Source organism: Pocillopora verrucosa, chromosome 1 (assembly GCF_036669915.1).
Source record: "Pocillopora verrucosa isolate sample1 chromosome 1, ASM3666991v2, whole genome shotgun sequence".
In the NCBI taxonomy this organism is placed as follows: Eukaryota; Metazoa; Cnidaria; class Anthozoa; order Scleractinia; family Pocilloporidae; genus Pocillopora; species Pocillopora verrucosa.
Window position 1 is genome coordinate 24,869,291 of NC_089312.1, and position 17,500 is coordinate 24,886,790.

Below are 17,500 nucleotides of genomic sequence, written 5' to 3' on the forward strand. Positions count from 1 at the left end.
GTTGAGTCGTTTCGCACCCGTACCAAAAGCGATTTTCGAAACAACAGTAGCCTGAAGAGCAACACAGGACGACCCCATAGGGCAGAATGCTGTGACATTCATTAAAATATTCATGATCACCGAAGCGCAAATACGCGCTCTGAAAAGCCCAAAATTAGAGAAGAAAGGGCCATAATTGGCCAAGTAGCGTTAATAAAACTTGCTTTCCTGATTTCAAGAATTAAAAATCTTAAAACCCACGCACGGAATTTTGAAGAGGAATGTTGTATCAACAATTTAAGACTAAAATAAAGAAGATTGACCAAGTGGAAGGAGTATCCTTTTGCACTTGAAAATAAGGAAAAATTGACCTTTTTTGTATGGAGTCCGTTTTCCAAAGCAAATTTCTGAAAACTTTTACTGAATTTCGACAACCCACGCACGGTTTATAGAAAATTCATCTTTTCTTATCAAGAATCTGCAAAAAGTTTACAAATTGGTCAACGGGAACCACTATCCTTTTCAGTTTGAAAACTGCTGGTTGAATTCGCGTTTGAAAATGGCGCGTCTTGAGCGAGCGAGCTATTGTTTTAAGCCTTCGATTGAATAACAATGGTTACCAAGACTAAATAATAGACCATTCATAAAAACCATTCAGTTGTAAAATTATTCACTATTACCACGAATTTTAAAAGTAAGTAAAGTAAATCAGCTGGTTTATTCAAACAGCCGATCATATCGCGCAATGGATAAAGTCATGGAAAACGTCAGCGATCGGGAGCTCTTTTCAGAGCTCGTTGACAACCCGATCAATCCGTTACATGTACATATAGTGCCTCCATTTGTGAACGAAAACAACCCGATGTTTTATCTTCAAATAAACGAAGAGGCTGCGTTCAAATGGCGAGATAGTTATGGTCAGCCCTGTAAAGTATTTAACTTACTCTGAGTTTATTCAAACGAAGGAAGAAACAAAAGCGGGTTGTGGTCATTCAAACAGAGGGAGTAACAATAGCGCACTAAAGCCATTGTTCAGTTTGCCGCCACATTCAAGTTAATGAGTATTGCCGCGCGTTCATAGCAACCAATAAAAAAGCTTCTTTCTGGGCTTCCATGAATAGTAATAAGCGTTATGACAGACCTATGCGTCTTCTTGAACTGTAAGTAAATGTCACAAGAACAATAGCCATTCTACGCTATGATTCCTTCTGGAACTCACGCGTTATTTCATCAGCTGTTCCAAAACGTTTTGTTACTTTGATTTGCTTCTCGTCACACGGACCGATTTGCATAAATTAATAACAAAAATTGGACTGAAATTTAACAAGAGAAGGGGAGTGATTTTTTTCTTATTTGCCTACTTCTACAAGCCTTTTCCGGGTTGTTTGTAATTTCAGTCTCACGCGCCTTGCCATTCAAATCAGCTGTCATGATACTTCAACTTGAAAGGGACTTCTAAAAGTTGTTAAGTAGAGAGGGGAATATGGCCGAGTGTTCAGTGCATTAAACTGCGCATTGGTATTTACCTTCTATGTACTAACTTCCTCTCCATTAAAAGAAGACATGCTCCTTGTCGCTTAGTCCTGCTACACCTTAAGGCTGGTTCTCACTTTCGACGGACACGGAGTCGGATTTGTAATCATGAGCAAAGAGCTATACGATCAAGTGAAAATCAAACTGACAGAATCAGAAGAAAAATACCATTACCACTTACGACTCTGTCGCTTACGATCCTTTGAAGAATTGTCAAATTCGTAGGCGGAAGACTGTACAGGCCCTTCCAGGGCCTGACAACTGGCATGTGATTGGTTGTTTTTTTCCGATTCTACTCACGACTGCGACAATCTAGTTTTCACCACGGAATAAATGAAACCGTTCTGATTCTTCCGACTCCCATTCCGTCGAGCTAATGACTCCGCTTATGACTCTGATTTTCAGTTTTCACTCGCTCGGAGTGCTCTTTCCACTCTGACTACGACTCCAACTCTAACTCCGTCGCCAGTGAAAACCAGCCTTTTAGTAAGAGCATTCTTAAGTAGCGACCAAGTAACATGGACAACAAGAAATGAAGAAGCATGTGTAAAATGGATTGCAAATGGAAAAACGTGAGGCTAAATATTCTAAGACGTCTAAAACGTGACAAAGCTCGCTTTTTGTTCGTAGAGTTTCCCTTACCAACCCACTTTTCCTGTTTTATGTGCCCCCTTCAGTTTTTTAATTTTTTTATCTTCTCCCAACACATTTTTTATTGGGATTGTCGGTGTCAGCTTTCCTGCCACCAGAGACTGTCGAGGATCCAAAGAACCAAACCGTCGTTGCTGGTTTCAACGTAACTTTAAACTGCACCGCCAAAGGTTCTCCCATGCCATCCATCACATGGATAAAGAACAACGATTCACTCGCTCTACAGTCCAACCCAAGAATAAAATACATTAAGACTGCCCTGGACGAGAAACAAATTCATAGCCAACTGGTAATAGAAGATGCAAAGAAGAAAGATGAAGGAAAATATCACTGCGTTGCAAATAATACTGCGGGAGAAAAAGCATCCAACCCGGCTTTCTTGTCCATCGAGGATTTAGGTGAGACTTATGCTGTATATTACTTGTTAACTTGGCACCAGGTTTTATGATGGACCAACAATTTTTTTCTTTGGAAAGGGATGAAAGAAACTTTAAAGAAATTTTGGTGAACCAAACTTGTGGGATTCGTTGAATTTACTTACATTCTATAGCGCCGCTGACAATATACCTAGGGCGCAGTTTTCCACGCAATGTGCGTTACCTAGGCCTCGTTTGAAGTTTTTTGCCGTTTTTTATCAAGGTTAGTTTTAAGCTAAGGATTTAGAAGCTATCTTTTAAGAAGCACTAGCTTTGAATCGTCTCCGGATAGATCCTCGTATTGTAAATCGTTGTTTACAAGAATATAGGGAATCTGGACGCATACAGGTTGTTGTGTCGTATTTATTTACGCCAAGCGTAGCTGGCCCCCACATAATTCAAAGTTAGAGTTCGTATGTCAAGATCTGTCTAAAAGAAAGCACCGAGCGAGATTTTGAATAAAGAGGAAGTCAACACCGAGAGAGCCGTTCATGCTGGGCGTCGGAGAGCTGGACATTTAGGAGAACTGTGGAAACGTCGGAATGTCGTGCAAGACTTGATTACAATCCCAGGAGTTGGAAAACAGAAGTAGAAGAAACCGTTGCCAGGTATGAAGAATGAATGGAGGGAGTAAAAGAAGACAGAAGAAAAAGAGGCCCCCATCTGTGTCCAATTTTGGTCACTGGCGTAAGCTTCAGGAGGGAATCTCACTCCTTAGTTAGCTCTGTGACTCGACACTCTCTTTAACTTACTACAACACCTGCACTTGACACAATTCAGCCACCACTGTACTCTATTGCGAGTTTATCACCAGCGAGTTTCCAGTCAACACCCGCTTATTACTGTGCCCCAAGAACAAGTCTAACTGGAACAGCAACTGAAGTCTACCCAGCGTTTGTTTCACAGCAGACCCACTTTTGCAAATGCAGTACCCGTACCTCTCTCCTTCGTCACTGACCCCTGCACAGCTGTCAGAAGGTTGGAAACAATTGCACAAGGCATCAAGCAAGGTCCATCCCTACCAAAAGTAGAGTTAATAAAGTTCGGTGGGGATGTGATAATTACGCTAACGAGAAAGCTTCCCGATGAAGGTCTTGAAAGAAAGTGGGTCGATAGAGCAGGAGATCTCATCAAGAGCAAAGGTCGAGCTGCGTATTTGGATTTCGTTAGTTTTGTTAGAGAGGCAGCACACCGTGTCAACAATGGATGTGGAAAAGAACTGAAGTTTTCTCCGTGTGCTGAGAGAGAAAGTAAGGAATCTGGCAAAGGAAAGGCAGATTACCCGCTTAAAGCCACACCCACGGTGAAGAAGATCAGCAGGGCACCGCCATACATACCGGAGTTTCACTGAAGTGTCCACAGTGCTCGGGACCACATAAAGTCTGGAGCTGTCGGATATTTAGAAGTTCCTCTTTAAGAGATCGTTCAAAGACTGGGAGACAACACCGACTTTGCAGAGCATGTCTCTCACAGGGACATAACACGAGACAGTGTCCCAGAGGATTCCCTTCCTCAAAGCCAGGGTGTGGCTAAGACCACCATTATTTAATCCATTTTAGTGAAGCCGACGGAAATGGGAGTGGCATCCAGACTAACGGTCGTAATACGTTTCTAAGTGCTGAAAGGAATAGTGCAGCAAAAGGAACCGTCGCAGATCTCTTCTACGTCCCAGGGTCAATAGCCGCTAAGATTGGATCAGATAATCCTCCGAGCACTACAACTCCACCTAGTGAGCCTGTTACTGTGGGTGTAGTAGGGACCAGTCGACCCCGAGTGTGCTTGGAGGCTGTCCCAGTTAAAATCAGTGGTCGCGATGGTGCCAAAGAGATAGTTACTCATGTGAGTGTTCTTGGTCAGATGCTAGTTTCTGCCTCGAGGGCCTGGTGCGGGAGTTGGATTTGAATGATATGAAGTCGACTAGTGTTACGATGGCGACGGTCAATTGTGAAGAGAAAAGGACCGACCTTGAGGTTCAGCTGAACGTTAAGTCTCTTTAAGGAGATACAGAGTTCAAAACTTAGCCATGTGTTAACCGCATGGAGTCTCCCTTCTACGTTAAGGCATGTGGCTACCAACGGAGAAGTAAGGAAGTAGCCTCACTTTGCTGACATCAGTGTACCCGAAAAAGGAGATAAAAAGGTAACAATCCTGATAGGCAGCGATCATCCAGAAATTATCCACTTGCAGTTAGACAAGAGGGAAGAACATAACACACACTAAGCGTGAAGTTCTTGATGTACAACTGGAGCGCATGTACAATGAAGAATTTGGCGACACGAACGGAACCTTAGAAGAAGGCATGTCGGTTGAATACCGTAAAGCTGAAGTAACCGTGGATCAGTCAGTGACCTTAGTAAATGGGCATTATCAGATTCAACTTCCATTTCGAGAGGAAGAAGAGGAGGCTTCCAACTCCCAAAATGGATTTTGAACCGTCGTGATGTCTTGTCAGCATTCCTATGGGAGAAAGAGCTCCGCACATTAAGGATCTAGATTTGAAATCCCACAACTTGTCTCTGGATAAGGCTTTATGAATCCATTGGGAAGTAGAACGTGATACGATCGACTTCGTTTTTAGCGAGCGAGAACAGCCAGAGAATTATAAGGGAGTACTTTCCTCGATTGCGACCGTACACGATCTACTCAGATTTGCCAGTTCGTTACTACAACTTGGAAGAGAAATCAGTCAAGAACTGTGTAAATTAAAGCTAAGTTGGGACAACAATATCCCAGAAGAAATCCGTCTCCGTTGGAGAAAGTGGAGAGTAGGCCTTATGACTTTGCAGGAATTCAGGATCTCGAGATGTTTCAAGCCAGAAAGCTTTGGTAGAGTTGCACGGGCAGAGCCACATCATATTGCTAATGCGTCGCAAGAGAATGGTTATGGAACAGTCTCACATCTGCCCCCCATTTCAAGGAAAGATACATTGCAGTTTCGTCATGGGTAAATCGCGCGTGAGACCACTGAAGAACGCAATCACCATGCCGTGGTTATAATTGACCGCAGCTACCTGAATCAAGAAGACCGTAATTAAGTAACTTGAAGGAAGATTGAGGATTGACAGTGTTACTTACTGGATTGTTTCGATTCGATAATAGTTCTGAAGTATATTGCCGACGAAACACGAAGATTTTTTACCTTTATTGCCAACCGAGTGGCTATTATACAGAAAGAGTCAGAACCAAGGCAGTGGCGTCATGTGAGATCAGAACACAACCCTGCAGACTATCCTTATCGAGAAATCAAAGCCTCAGAGACCAAGAAACTAGAAATGTGGGAAAATGGAGCAGAATTCTTATGGAAGAACGAAGACGAATCGCTCCGCAGTCTAGAGAAGCTTCAGAAGCACTCCTAGACAGCGACGAAGGAGTTAAAAGAGCGAAGATTATGGTTGGAGCAGCTGTCGTGCAAAAAATGATTGGTGTTCCCTGTTTCAACGCTATTGTAAATGAGATCGGCTGCGAAGATTAGCCGCGTGGATTATTTGTGTTTTACACATACTTACACGTCCAAAATCACGGGCTGAACGAAACGCAAGTTCAAAGATGGAGTTGAAGCTCAGTCCCACCCCTTTATCAGTGTCCGAAGTGACTGAAGCAGAGAAGAGACTTGTGAAGTTTGTACAGAGACAGTCATTTCCCATAGACATTGACAAGTCAGTGATAACAGGTCGACTTGCACGACTTAAACCGTTTGAAGAAGAAGGGATATTATACGTGTCGGAGGAAGATTGAAGCATTCAGATCTAAAGTACAATGCTAAGTACCCAATGGTACTTCCAGGAAAGCACCCAGTTACTGAGTTGGTAATTCGTCATTATCACCATCTCAATGGACACGTAGGAGCCTATCGAGTCTTCGAGAGAAGCCGAGTTGGACGTTGTTAAGGCTTTGAAAGTGTGGGATCAAGAGAGGATCCAAGCCTTGACTAATAGAGGAATTGAATGGAAGTTCAATCCACCACCAGCGAGCCACCGAGGGGGAGTCTGGGAAAGACTCATAAGCTCGATCAGAAGAATCTTGTACTCATTAATTGAAGAGCGACTTCTCAATGACGAAGGTTTGCGGACGTTTTTGGTAGCAATTGAGAAAATCTTGAACGACAGACCGATAACTTCAGTGTCCCGCAAGTGACCCGCAAGACTTAGAAGCGCTTATGCAGAACCATATTCTTCTGTTTTGTAGGAACCAGTCCTTTTGCCCAGACGTGTTTGAAGAGTCGGACAAGTTCAAGGCAAGATGGAAACATGTTCATCTTCTCGAAAACGAATTTTGGTGCAGATGGACGAAAGAGTACTTGCCGACGCTACAGGTGCGACCGAAATGGTTATGTCCGAAGCCTAACCTCAGAGTTGGTGATTTGGTTTTTAGGATGAAAGACAGGAACATGCCTTGAGGGTAGAGGCCAAAAGCTTAAGTGGAACGGACCTTCCCGGACAGTGAAGGGATAGTGCGCCAATTAATCGATAGAACAACAGAAGGAGTATACCGCAGAGACATTAGAAAGCTTCTTTTGCTAGAAGAGAAGTTGCGAAGCCGTATTGAAGAACAAAACAAACCAGTTCAAGCCAGAAAAAATTCTTGAACAGCAATTGCGTTAAGTTTAGAAAGACTCCCTTGTCTTTTTTCTGGGGAGAGCGTGTATAATTCGTTGAATCGTGTACTTACACACTATTGCGCCGCTAACAATTTACCTAGGGTTTCAATTTCTCACACCATGTGCATTGCTTGGGCGTTGTTTGTGGTTTTTTTGCCGTTTTTTGTTAAGTTTAGTTTTTAGCAAAGGAGTAAGTAAGAAGCAGCAGCTTCGAATCGTCGCCAAATAGGTCTTCGTATGTAAATCGTTGTTTACAAGAATACAAGGAATCTGAACGCATACAATTTGTTGTGTCGTATTTATTTTCGCTAAGGCTAAGGCTAGGCTAAATATTCTAAGACGTCTAAAACGTGACAAAGCTCGCTTTTTGTTCGTAGAGTTTCCCTTACCAACCCACTTTTCCTGTTTTATGTGCCCCCTTCAGTTTTTTAATTTTTTTATCTTCTCCCAACACATTTTTTATTGGGATTGTCGGTGTCAGCTTTCCTGCCACCAGAGACTGTCGAGGATCCAAAGAACCAAACCGTCGTTGCTGGTTTCAACGTAACTTTAAACTGCACCGCCAAAGGTTCTCCCATGCCATCCATCACATGGATAAAGAACAACGATTCACTCGCTCTACAGTCCAACCCAAGAATAAAATACATTAAGACTGCCCTGGACGAGAAACAAATTCATAGCCAACTGGTAATAGAAGATGCAAAGAAGAAAGATGAAGGAAAATATCACTGCGTTGCAAATAATACTGCGGGAGAAAAAGCATCCAACCCGGCTTTCTTGTCCATCGAGGATTTAGGTGAGACTTATGCTGTATATTACTTGTTAACTTGGCACCAGGTTTTATGATGGACCAACAATTTTTTTCTTTGGAAAGGGATGAAAGAAACTTTAAAGAAATTTTGGTGAACCAAACTTGTGGGATTCGTTGAATTTACTTACATTCTATAGCGCCGCTGACAATATACCTAGGGCGCAGTTTTCCACGCAATGTGCGTTACCTAGGCCTCGTTTGAAGTTTTTTTGCCGTTTTTTATCAAGGTTAGTTTTAAGCTAAGGATTTAGAAGCTATCTTTTAAGAAGCACTAGCTTTGAATCGTCTCCGGATAGATCCTCGTATTGTAAATCGTTGTTTACAAGAATATAGGGAATCTGGACGCATACAGGTTGTTGTGTCGTATTTATTTACGCCAAGCGTAGCTGGCCCCCACATAATTCAAAGTTAGAGTTCGTATGTCAAGATCTGTCTAAAAGAAAGCACCGAGCGAGATTTTGAATAAAGAGGAAGTCAACACCGAGAGAGCCGTTCATGCTGGGCGTCGGAGAGCTGGACATTTAGGAGAACTGTGGAAACGTCGGAATGTCGTGCAAGACTTGATTACAATCCCAGGAGTTGGAAAACAGAAGTAGAAGAAACCGTTGCCAGGTATGAAGAATGAATGGAGGGAGTAAAAGAAGACAGAAGAAAAAGAGGCCCCCATCTGTGTCCAATTTTGGTCACTGGCGTAAGCTTCAGGAGGGAATCTCACTCCTTAGTTAGCTCTGTGACTCGACACTCTCTTTAACTTACTACAACACCTGCACTTGACACAATTCAGCCACCACTGTACTCTATTGCGAGTTTATCACCAGCGAGTTTCCAGTCAACACCCGCTTATTACTGTGCCCCAAGAACAAGTCTAACTGGAACAGCAACTGAAGTCTACCCAGCGTTTGTTTCACAGCAGACCCACTTTTGCAAATGCAGTACCCGTACCTCTCTCCTTCGTCACTGACCCCTGCACAGCTGTCAGAAGGTTGGAAACAATTGCACAAGGCATCAAGCAAGGTCCATCCCTACCAAAAGTAGAGTTAATAAAGTTCGGTGGGGATGTGATAATTACGCTAACGAGAAAGCTTCCCGATGAAGGTCTTGAAAGAAAGTGGGTCGATAGAGCAGGAGATCTCATCAAGAGCAAAGGTCGAGCTGCGTATTTGGATTTCGTTAGTTTTGTTAGAGAGGCAGCACACCGTGTCAACAATGGATGTGGAAAAGAACTGAAGTTTTCTCCGTGTGCTGAGAGAGAAAGTAAGGAATCTGGCAAAGGAAAGGCAGATTACCCGCTTAAAGCCACACCCACGGTGAAGAAGATCAGCAGGGCACCGCCATACATACCGGAGTTTCACTGAAGTGTCCACAGTGCTCGGGACCACATAAAGTCTGGAGCTGTCGGATATTTAGAAGTTCCTCTTTAAGAGATCGTTCGGAGATAACACGAGACAGTGTCCCAGAGGATTCCCTTCCTCAAAGCCAGGGTGTGGCTAAGACCACCATTATTTAATCCATTTTAGTGAAGCCGACGGAAATGGGAGTGGCATCCAGACTAACGGTCGTAATACGTTTCTAAGTGCTGAAAGGAATAGTGCAGCAAAAGGAACCGTCGCAGATCTCTTCTACGTCCCAGGGTCAATAGCCGCTAAGATTGGATCAGATAATCCTCCGAGCACTACAACTCCACCTAGTGAGCCTGTTACTGTGGGTGTAGTAGGGACCAGTCGACCCCGAGTGTGCTTGGAGGCTGTCCCAGTTAAAATCAGTGGTCGCGATGGTGCCAAAGAGATAGTTACTCATGTGAGTGTTCTTGGTCAGATGCTAGTTTCTGCCTCGAGGGCCTGGTGCGGGAGTTGGATTTGAATGATATGAAGTCGACTAGTGTTACGATGGCGACGGTCAATTGTGAAGAGAAAAGGACCGACCTTGAGGTTCAGCTGAACGTTAAGTCTCTTTAAGGAGATACAGAGTTCAAAACTTAGCCATGTGTTAACCGCATGGAGTCTCCCTTCTACGTTAAGGTATGTGGCTACCAACGGAGAAGTAAGGAAGTAGCCTCACTTTGCTGACATCAGTGTACCCGAAAAAGGAGATAAAAAGGTAACAATCCTGATAGGCAGCGATCATCCAGAAATTATCCACTTGCAGTTAGACAAGAGGGAAGAACATAACACACACTAAGCGTGAAGTTCTTGATGTACAACTGGAGCGCATGTACAATGAAGAATTTGGCGACACGAACGGAACCTTAGAAGAAGGCATGTCGGTTGAATACCGTAAAGCCGAAGTAACCGTGGATCAGTCAGTGACCTTAGTAAATGGGCATTATCAGATTCAACTTCCATTTCGAGAGGAAGAAGAGGAGGCTTCCAACTCCCAAAATGGATTTTGAACCGTCGTGATGTCTTGTCAGCATTCCTATGGGAGAAAGAGCTCCGCACATTAAGGATCTAGATTTGAAATCCCACAACTTGTCTCTGGATAAGGCTTTATGAATCCATTGGGAAGTAGAACGTGATACGATCGACTTCGTTTTTAGCGAGCGAGAACAGCCAGAGAATTATAAGGGAGTACTTTCCTCGATTGCGACCGTACACGATCTACTCAGATTTGCCAGTTCGTTACTACAACTTGGAAGAGAAATCAGTCAAGAACTGTGTAAATTAAAGCTAAGTTGGGACAACAATATCCCAGAAGAAATCCGTCTCCGTTGGAGAAAGTGGAGAGTAGGCCTTATGACTTTGCAGGAATTCAGGATCTCGAGATGTTTCAAGCCAGAAAGCTTTGGTAGAGTTGCACGGGCAGAGCCACATCATATTGCTAATGCGTCGCAAGAGAATGGTTATGGAACAGTCTCACATCTGCCCCCCATTTCAAGGAAAGATACATTGCAGTTTCGTCATGGGTAAATCGCGCGTGAGACCACTGAAGAACGCAATCACCATGCCGTGGTTATAATTGACCGCAGCTACCTGAATCAAGAAGACCGTAATTAAGTAACTTGAAGGAAGATTGAGGATTGACAGTGTTACTTACTGGATTGTTTCGATTCGATAATAGTTCTGAAGTATATTGCCGACGAAACACGAAGATTTTTTACCTTTATTGCCAACCGAGTGGCTATTATACAGAAAGAGTCAGAACCAAGGCAGTGGCGTCATGTGAGATCAGAACACAACCCTGCAGACTATCCTTATCGAGAAATCAAAGCCTCAGAGACCAAGAAACTAGAAATGTGGGAAAATGGAGCAGAATTCTTATGGAAGAACGAAGACGAATCGCTCCGCAGTCTAGAGAAGCTTCAGAAGCACTCCTAGACAGCGACGAAGGAGTTAAAAGAGCGAAGATTATGGTTGGAGCAGCTGTCGTGCAAAAAATGATTGGTGTTCCCTGTTTCAACGCTATTGTAAATGAGATCGGCTGCGAAGATTAGCCGCGTGGATTATTTGTGTTTTACACATACTTACACGTCCAAAATCACGGGCTGAACGAAACGCAAGTTCAAAGATGGAGTTGAAGCTCAGTCCCACCCCTTTATCAGTGTCCGAAGTGACTGAAGCAGAGAAGAGACTTGTGAAGTTTGTACAGAGACAGTCATTTCCCATAGACATTGACAAGTCAGTGATAACAGGTCGACTTGCACGACTTAAACCGTTTGAAGAAGAAGGGATATTATACGTGTCGGAGGAAGATTGAAGCATTCAGATCTAAAGTACAATGCTAAGTACCCAATGGTACTTCCAGGAAAGCACCCAGTTACTGAGTTGGTAATTCGTCATTATCACCATCTCAATGGACACGTAGGAGCCTATCGAGTCTTCGAGAGAAGCCGAGTTGGACGTTGTTAAGGCTTTGAAAGTGTGGGATCAAGAGAGGATCCAAGCCTTGACTAATAGAGGAATTGAATGGAAGTTCAATCCACCACCAGCGAGCCACCGAGGGGGAGTCTGGGAAAGACTCATAAGCTCGATCAGAAGAATCTTGTACTCATTAATTGAAGAGCGACTTCTCAATGACGAAGGTTTGCGGACGTTTTTGGTAGCAATTGAGAAAATCTTGAACGACAGACCGATAACTTCAGTGTCCCGCAAGTGACCCGCAAGACTTAGAAGCGCTTATGCAGAACCATATTCTTCTGTTTTGTAGGAACCAGTCCTTTTGCCCAGACGTGTTTGAAGAGTCGGACAAGTTCAAGGTAAGATGGAAACATGTTCATCTTCTCGAAAACGAATTTTGGTGCAGATGGACGAAAGAGTACTTGCCGACGCTACAGGTGCGACCGAAATGGTTATGTCCGAAGCCTAACCTCAGAGTTGGTGATTTGGTTTTTAGGATGAAAGACAGGAACATGCCTTGAGGGTAGAGGCCAAAAGCTTAAGTGGAACGGACCTTCCCGGACAGTGAAGGGATAGTGCGCCAATTAATCGATAGAACAGCAGAAGGAGTATACCGCAGAGACATTAGAAAGCTTCTTTTGCTAGAAGAGAAGTTGCGAAGCCGTATTGAAGAACAAAACAAACCAGTTCAAGCCAGAAAAAATTCTTGAACAGCAATTGCGTTAAGTTTAGAAAGACTCCCTTGTCTTTTTTCTGGGGAGAGCGTGTATAATTCGTTGAATCGTGTACTTACACACTATTGCACCGCTAACAATTTACCTAGGGTTTCAATTTCTCACACCATGTGCATTGCTTGGGCGTTGTTTGTGGTTTTTTTGCCGTTTTTTGTTAAGTTTAGTTTTTAGCAAAGGAGTAAGTAAGAAGCAGCAACTTCGAATCGTCGCCAAATAGGTCTTCGTATGTAAATCGTTGTTTACAAGAATACAAGGAATCTGAACGCATACAATTTGTTGTGTCGTATTTATTTTCGCTAAGCGAAGCTGGCCCCTACAAAACTGTTCTTTTCGGTTCCAATGTAACTTTTAACTATTCTGCCGCTGGTCTTCCGAAGCCAAATATCACATGGGTCAAGAACAATAATTTGAATGCTGCAAACTCAAACCCAAGGGCAAGAGTCATTCCAATGTTTACTAGATGACAAAAACATCATGCAAAACCAGTTGTCACTAGGAGGAGTAAAAGAAGAAGATGTCGGCAAATATAATTGTGTTACAACGAGCAGCGCTGGAGAAACACCATCGAAATATGCGTTCTTGTCCATTAAGCATCTAGATGAGGTCGCAGATTGGTACAGTTTGTAACTTTACGTTCAATTTCCCTGAGGGGCAATTATGTAACATAGCTCAGTATGAAATTTCACACGAACGATAAGTAACTGAAAAATTTCTCAAGTTTGCCGACTCTCACTGCATGCGATTTTTCCTCTTTTTTTAACTGCTGTATCCAGCAACAGCGTCATCGAGAAAAGATCGGCATCGTTCAGTCTCCATGATTACTGCGCTTAGTGTGCTTGGTGGCATCATAATGACAATCATGTGTGGGTGCACCATGGCGTTTCTCTATCGACGTGCAAGACCAAATAACCAGGTATTTTTCATAGATTGTTTAACCCCTAAGAGTGAAAGCATCTAACTTCTCCTAACAATATCACCCGCAAATCACACATTAAGGTAATGAGAATAAAGGAAATGGTCTCTAATTCGAGAAGCTCTGGGTTTTGAAACAAATTCTCCTCGTCAGCACCTAAGGGAATGTATGGAGAATATGCATACTGATGTTATGGTGGAAAAGGTTAAAAATTAACTTTGTCCAACTCTCAAAACGATATTTTTTCTTCAGCTAAATTGCTGCTGAATTAAATCGGAAAGAATACTCAAGGAGGTGAACAAACTATTTTTTTTGTTGTTGTTTTGAACGACTGGGTATTTCGATCACCAAGTCATTAGTGACCATGAACTGTTATCAGTTGAAGATATTGACATTCTATCCATTTCAATAACAGGAAAACAGGGATGAGGAAGATGTGATCTGCATGGTACGATTTCGCTGAGGGAATAGCGGAAGATGAGAATCATAATACGAACGTTCCAGCGCCTTTAGTGGTAAATGTTGTCGCTCCGCTGGTAGATGAGGATGGGCCATAATTAGTCGCAACGTCTCGAAGATTGAAAAATAGATAGATAGATAGATAGATAGATAGATAGATAGATAGATAGATTGATAGATAGATAGATAGATAGATAGATAGATAGATAGATAGATAGATAGATAGATAGATAGATTGATAGATAGATAGATAGATAGATAGATAGATAGATAGATAGATAGATAGATAGATAGATAGATAGATAGTTTATTCACCTTAAGAACTTGCAGCCAAAAGCTGAATTGCGATAAGGTTTACAAAGGCGAAATTTCCAGCTTACTAAATTACAACTAATTAATCAATTTCCTAATTAAAAACTGTTACAGAATGACAAAATTACAAGCATGCGTCGAATTCCTATGTAAAATAAGAAACAAATTAATATCTAATTATCACCTACGATAAACGTAACTTAAGAGAAAGCTATTCTTGCATCTTTCAGTTTTACACCTCGGACGAATAAATGTTCTTTGTTCTCTCAGATAGTAGCCAGGTTGGTATTTGCTTGGAAGTAGTTTATGAAGACTGTAAGATTGATTTGCACATATTTCATTGAACAACTTTGCTGCGATTGCCTCTCTTCTATCATACAGCGTTAAAAGTCCAGATATTTCCAGAGCCTTGGCATACGAAAGCTCGGGATAAATAATCTTCATAGCACGTTTTTGAAGTCTTTCTAGGTCTTCGCTTAAATAACTTGGTAAAGCGCGATGGAAAACTGGGCTGCCGTACTCCAGAGTAGACCGAATGCATGTAATGTAAAATAGAAGAAGCTCTTTTGTGGCGACATGCGATCTATTCAACTGTCTTAGAAAATATAGTCTTTTAGAAACCTTCCTAACCAGCTCTAACACATGGGCATTCCATTTTAAATCACTACTTATATTGAGTCCTAATAATTTTATACTTTTCAGTCTCAAGGGTCTGACGGTTAACCCAGATAGGATCAAATTCTGGTTCGTTTTTTGCGAAGTTAATCCTAAGCTCTTTACATTTCCTTTCGTCTAACTGAAAACCTTCATCCCTTGCTTGTATTGCGAGATCGTCTACCATTTGCTGAATACAGCTCTCTTGGCCTTTAGCTATCACCTCTGAAATTGTGGTATCATCCACATATTTCCACATCTCTGCTTCTCCTGCATTCAGATCATTAATCATAATTAAAAATAACCATGGCCCAAGCTTGGTCCCCTGTGGGACACCAGCTGGAATGTAACGCCACTCTCTGTCTTCTATCCGATAAAAAGTCAACAATCCAGCATAATATGTGGTTCGGAATATCGTAATCTAAGAGTTTACACACTAAGATGTTGTGATCAATAAGATCGAGCGCTTTACGGAAATCAAATAGAACAACCCTAATCACGGCCGAATTCCCATCGGAGCTAACGTGCCAATTATGGATCATGCTAACAAGTGCGTGCGTAGTGCATGATTTAGGTATTGTCCCATATTGTCTTTTGTCGATTTTCTTTAACACGGCAGGTATCACAAATTCATGAACAATGTAATCTTCTGCCATCTTGGAAAGGATAGGCGTAAGGGAGATAGGGCGAAGGTGCTTATTGATGTCTTGGATAGGTCTTTGCTTGGGGACAGGGACGATATCTGCCTCTTTCCAAGATAAGGGCAAACGGCCTTCACTTCGGGAGGCATTCATGATATCCATGATGGATGGCGCCAAAAGATCCGCATTCTCCTTTAGGAGCCATCCGGGGATACCGTCCGGTCCTTGTGCCTTAGCTGGATTAATAGAGCATAACTTTCTAAAGATAGAAAACGCTGATATTGGTGAGAAATCCTCATTCATAGTTCTGCTCGAAGACACAAAATCGTCTCCCCTAAATAGATTGTGGGTAAGCGATTTTGTTTCAAAATAGGCATATTTTGTAACATTGTAAAATATTTGATTCGCATAGTTAAGCCACAGAATTTGTATCAGATTGCTTAAAAACCTTTCTAGTTTGCCAAGAAAGTTAGAATTTGCCCTCTCAATATATTTGAAAAGGCGAATTTTAGCATATTCTGACCACTTGAAATCGCCATCAGCCGATAGCCGTAGATAACCTTGATTTAGACGCTAAGTTTTGGGATTTGGGACCTGGTTGACGACTCTATCCTACACAGCCGTTAATTTTAGACCTTTATAGGCAAAAATATGCAAAAACCCCTGTACATTTTCGATTTTTCAAAAGTTATGACCGTTTGAATCAGCACATGTACGAGTATTCGCGATTTTTTCACCTACACCAAAATCGAACCACTGGAACAGATTTCGTCATAAATACAGCTTACCCGCTTTGCAGCCCGGCTTCATGACTCACTTCAGAATTTTTCTAATAACCAAATTGGTGAAATCCATGATAACCTCAACAAATAGCTAGGTATTGCCTTCGAAAAGTAGGCGGCATCCTTAGCGATTCGTGGTATCAAAACAAATGTCAGAATTGGCCACGTTTCACGGTGAATCACCCATTTAACGTCCTACAGAGCTGAATTTTTTCCAAAATCAGAATATAAACTCTCCATGTCTGGAAGCTGAGGGGGAAATTAAGGTTTAGGCTACTGAAGTGAAGAAATAATCGCTTAAATTTAGATCACGACGATCCAGTTCCATGTTGTACTGTTTTCACAAAGGTCCGCACAAAAGAGAAGACCGCTGATAGCTTGTGCTGTAGGTTGTGCTGTACGGTTTTTTTTTGTATCGCAATTTACATCCCAATGTAATATTTGAGGAGAAAAATTTTGGATGAAAAGAATAAATGCTTTTACCTGCAGTTAAATATTATATAGTTAATAAATCAATTTCAAATATCCTGAGCTTGCTTCATATCAAACTCTTTCCCCAGCGAGAGAAACATTTGTTTTTCTCGGTTCCAGGTGTACGCGACCACTAACCCTAAGTAATGCGCATGCTCTCCGTTGCGAATTTTCAAAATGGCGGACAGGTTAATGAGGGAAATAAAAAAGCAAAGCGATTTTACAATAAATACTTAACATACACCCCCGTTAGAAAGGCGAATCCACGATAGAAAGAGACAAAACTGTATGATACTGAGATCAGGGAGGTTGACAAAATCAACAAGAGAGATTGAAAATTCATTACGTTGGCTATAGCACATGCTTCGATGAATGGACACCCTTCAGGGCCGATAGAGGATCTGGATATTTTCCGTTTGTTCGCAGCTGTTCATCCCCTCGGAAAACTCTCTAGAGGATAGAAAAGAATCGTTCCATGGCCAACTTGCTCGTGAAATAACGAAAAAGCTTTGGTCTGGGCGGCGAGAGGACCCTGATATAAACATAGACCTTAATGTTGACCAAGATATTTTCATGGAAGGTCTTGGGAGTGTTTTGCCCGGCGTTCTTCAAAGAGGGAAGATGGTTTACCAATTGGAGTCAAATAGGGTGTCTGATTCATATCTGGGACTGAAGTGGGATGAAAGAATTTTAAATGTAGCTGGAGATTTTGTC

The 17,500-nt window shown here is 42.2% G+C and overlaps 1 protein-coding gene and 1 pseudogene across 2 annotated transcripts in view; both read left to right on the forward strand.

Moving 5' to 3' along the window:
* LOC131800267 (muscle, skeletal receptor tyrosine-protein kinase-like) overlaps positions 1 to 14,920 on the forward strand; it is a 22,716-nt gene extending 7,796 nt beyond the window's left edge. The window contains exons 5-8 of one of the 2 annotated variants that reach the window (XM_066168108.1): positions 2,247 to 2,561; positions 7,658 to 7,972; positions 13,328 to 13,467; positions 13,883 to 14,920. In XM_066168108.1, coding sequence (XP_066024205.1) covers positions 2,247 to 2,561; positions 7,658 to 7,972; positions 13,328 to 13,467; positions 13,883 to 13,930 — 818 coding nt within the window. In that variant the 3' untranslated portion in view covers positions 13,931 to 14,920. The remainder of the gene's footprint in view (positions 1 to 2,246; positions 2,562 to 7,657; positions 7,973 to 13,327; positions 13,468 to 13,882) is intronic. The other variant, XM_066168115.1, reaches the window with a different exon arrangement.
* Positions 1 to 17,500, forward strand: part of LOC136276830 (fibroblast growth factor receptor 4-like) — a 117,716-nt pseudogene that overhangs the window by 57,180 nt on the left and 43,036 nt on the right.